The following is a 4,208-nucleotide window of genomic DNA, read 5'->3' as shown; positions in this document are numbered from 1 at the left end:
GGAAACATTATCATATGTACATAATATAATATTGTACTTAAAGTATCATTCGAATGTCGAATATACGTGAGGAATATTTTCCAACTTCTTTTCTATATTCAATCAATATTTTATGCTATCTGGGACGTTTCTTCGAAATTGTAACAATTTCATTTGTGTCAAATAATTGAATCGATATTTCTTTGGTTCGACGATTTTTGTTTTTTTAGTGCAATAATTCGTGTTTATAAAAATGAAATGTTTACCTTTTTAATGGAATCGTCGGAAACGAACCTAGATAGGTACTGATATATTACCGCCTCTTTAAACGGATTTCTTCTCATGCAATCTTCCCGTCTGAAATCGGAATTGCATAAACAAATTGCGACTAATTTTTAAAATTACTGTTTTTTCTTTTTAATCGCACCTGGACTTCAGATCGGTTCTCTGTAAAAGCTGTTTCTTAATCGTATGATCGAGTTCCCTTGTACGGTCACTACAGAATCTGTACATTTTGTATATAAATCTCCAGTGGACGTAATTTACTGGGAAGAAGTGAAAATTATTTTACAATCAACATGTCTCGACATATTTTCCGGTGAACTTAAAGGGATGTGAAAGTGGCATCCGGAAGCTCAATCGTTCATAAAACATTTCTACGAACTGGATGTCTCAACTCGTTTCATACTTTAAAACGTGAATATGGAGACCTTAAGGTAGGTCCTGAAACTCGCGAAATTTCATTTCTTATAAACTATTTTTAAAATACCTATAACAAATTTGAAAAGAATTGAAATTTCATGAGTTTCAGGACCTTCCATATAGGCTCCCTATTCACGTTGTAAAGTTTCAAACTATTCGGTAAATCGAGTTGGGAGAAAAGTTTTATAAACAAAACCTCTTCGATGCCACTTTCACATCCCCTTAAGGTGAAGCTTAATCGTTCATAAAACTTGTCTACAAACTGGGTGTCTCAAGTCGTTTCATACTTTAAAACGTGAATATGGATACCCTAAGGTAGGTCCTGAAACTCGCGAAATTTCATTTCTTATAAACTATTTTTAAAATACCTATAAACAAATTTGAAAAGAATTGAAATTTCATGAGTATCAGGACCTACTTTAGGACGATTTAACCTCTCATATATATATACACATACACATACATATAATATACATATTTATAAGAGAGAGCCATGTATATGTACATATATATACGACTCTTTCATATCACCTTAATATAATAATTCTTGAAATGTTATTGCCAATTTTTACCCAGGGTTTCTTTGGGAACTGTATTCAATATTTGTCCTAGTGCTACGAAATATGAAACAGGATTAACAACAATAACATCATCTCTAACCGGTCCAATATTTGTTCCTGAACATAGATTGTTAATAACATCCAACCAGTCGATCTGAAAAGATAAACGAAACTTACTTTACAAATGTTAATTGTTCCCATTTCCCTTCTTTCCTAATATTTCAAGGAATATCTCGAAATAAACAAGAACATACCCGGATAAATTAACAGTAAGCAGCTAATATAATTTAATAAATAACTAAATGAAAATGTAATTGAAATTTCTCGGATTATTCAATCATGTACATTTCATTAATCGACATAAACAAATGAAGAGGCTCTCATGTCGAGAATTTTTATGAACATTAAGGTTAAGGAAAATAGTTAGTTGACTAACAGAAATATGCAATATGACAAGAAAATTCTGTGATGAAACAATGAAATGTCTGATTCAGACAACAGTATACATGTCAACAGTTTTTGTTTCAGTCAACTAATATTTTCTTTACTCGGTACACTTCGTTGTATTAAATTGCCATTGCCTTATTATCTCATTGTTATTTTCTCTATTACCTTAGACTGTTGAGTTTGCATTACATTGTCATCATACAATGTTTGAAAATCATGTATAGGTAACAGCTTCTTTTCAAATTTCACAAGACTCGACCTATTTGAAGGAGCCATTGTTCCTGCCTGCAATTGCAATACCTTTTTAAAATGTATAATTAGAATATACAATCAGAAATATATCATCAGGTCGCCCATTTTTAATTGTTAAAAAAATGTATCATTTGTTTCGTACCTTTGTCAAGGCAAGTTCAAGTCGAATTAGAGCTTTGGCATCTGTCATGATTGCATTGAGGTCTATGTATTGAGACGTGTTGAAAGTGTTGAATTTGATTGACGAAACAACAGTTGTAATGTGTTGCAACATTCCCATTTGACTGTTTTCGTCAGTCATTGTCATGAGAAGTCTGACAGGGAGTGTCAATTGCGGTCTTCCTATCTGGTAAAGAGTTTCTTCTTTATTACAANCTTTTTTTTTTTATAAAATTTCGAGTGTTTATTCTTGCCATTTCTAGAGACTGCATCATGAGTGCATGTTTCAGGGAATTACTTACAGACAATACAGTAAAATTCGACTCGTTCGGGTGTTGTTTTATTGTGAAAAAGAAAAATGAAGCGCGACCGGTAAGTCTTGTATAATATTTGTCAATCTCTTGCCAAGTTGGGCCATTAGGATTTCGTGGATTTAACATTAATCCCATTGGCCAGCCTCCTAATTGATTGATTAAATTTCTTAAATATTCAATTCCTTCTTTCTCTTTATCCCCTGCATGAAAAAAAAAATCTATTAAACTTGCAAGCACATTGTATTTCTTAACAATTACGATAATACGTTTTCCACGTTTCCTAGAATTGATAGCCAGGAGCTTGGAAATCAGTGAAATTGATTTTTTTCTTTGACAATCAATTGCCTTTAATTTCATACAATAAACAAAAATGCAATTCGATAACAAGTGACGTTCGGCCTTAAAATTCTGAGAATATTTTCGGTAATTTCCAAAAATTTCCAGTAATTTGTATTTGCGATTTTCAACTGATTTCCACGTAATTTCGAGAATTTAAATCCACGGTTTATTGAGTGAATATCCCCGATTAATAGTATCGCAACATTTTTCACGAGTTAATCTACCTTGCTATATTATTAAATAATTATATTCATAATTATTAGTAGGTCTTCCATTAAGAAATCATTTATTTTACTAGCATTTCACTTGCAAATATTCGGCTATTCACTTGGAAATCAGTGAAATTGATTTTTCTCTTTGAGAATCGATTGTCTTTTATTTCATACAATAAACGAAAATGAAATTCGATAACAAGTGACGTTCGGCCTTAAAATCGTGAGAATTTTTTCGGTAATTTCCAAAAATTTCCAGTAATTTGTATTTGCGATTTTCAACTGATTTCCACGTAATTTCGAGAATTGAAATCCACGGTTTATTAAGTGAATATCCCCGATTAATAGTATCGCAACATTTTTCATGAGTTAATCTACCTTACTATATTATTAAATAATTACTCTAGTAGCATAGAATGATTTCTAAATATTTTTTTGTAGTCTTTGTTAAATATCTCAAGCGACAGATTTTTTAAGATTTCCTGTAGATTTCATTCGAAGATATTTGAAATATTTGTTGAAAATTTCAATGACATATTTAGTTTTAATAATTTATAAACATATTGTAACGGGTCAGGTGTTTAACATGCGCTACTGTACATAAGGACTAGTAATTCGGCTCTATTCGAGCATGCGCGATATTAATTGCGAGCAAGTACGGAGGCCCTGGGAGAGGGGGCCACGGACCGCGAGCGCGAAGCACTGCGGACGGAACGCTCTCTTATATCTGAACCTTCGGCTCGATCGCAGCGCGTACAACTTGATAACTGGAATTGTACTCGTCCGTTTGCGATCGGGGAATTTGATGCTCTAGGTGAGTACTTTCTGTTACAGGAACCTTAAAATCCAACGGGTCTGGCACAATCGCTACTCCTGCATCCTTCACCCCTCAAATTCCTCTAATTTAGACTCCTTCATTATCCCATCGGTCTTGGTATTGCACCAACTCGCGAACACCTTTTTCCAAAAACCGAACCTACTCACCAGTCAATATCCGCGACTGGTTAACTTAGAATAAGTGAGACTAACCCCCGTAGAGCACAACTCCGGGAAGACGCATAGATTCGCGGAACCAATTAGTCCGCGGCCCAAGCATTAAAACTCATTAAGTAAAGATAGAGTTCGTTCAGGCTGATCAGCCATTCCCACAGGCCGAGTAGCATTCTCAAACCAAGGATCAAAAAGGAACCTCAAATTCGCTCCCTTAGGGTCAACTAGCCCTGAGCTAGAAATAGATTTCGGCG

General features: G+C 34.0%; 1 protein-coding gene across 1 annotated transcript; it reads right to left on the bottom strand.

Moving 5' to 3' along the window:
* Positions 1-245: 245 nt before the first annotated feature.
* LOC105700055 lies at positions 246-2,699 on the bottom strand (the record flags this gene model as incomplete). The annotated part of the gene is given in 6 exon segments (XM_012425611.2): positions 246-336; positions 407-524; positions 1,254-1,395; positions 1,854-1,973; positions 2,083-2,286; positions 2,402-2,699. Coding segments are annotated over 6 exon segments (822 nt in total), but the record flags the coding sequence as incomplete, so codon positions are not given.
* Positions 2,700-4,208: the final 1,509 nt, after the last annotated feature.

This window comes from Orussus abietinus, unplaced genomic scaffold, assembly GCF_000612105.2.
Source record: "Orussus abietinus isolate OABI.00-Male unplaced genomic scaffold, Oabi_2.0 scaffold1449, whole genome shotgun sequence".
Classification (NCBI taxonomy): domain Eukaryota; kingdom Metazoa; phylum Arthropoda; class Insecta; order Hymenoptera; family Orussidae; genus Orussus; species Orussus abietinus.
Note: the sequence above shows the minus strand (reverse complement) of the source record. Positions and strands in the feature narration are given on the sequence as shown.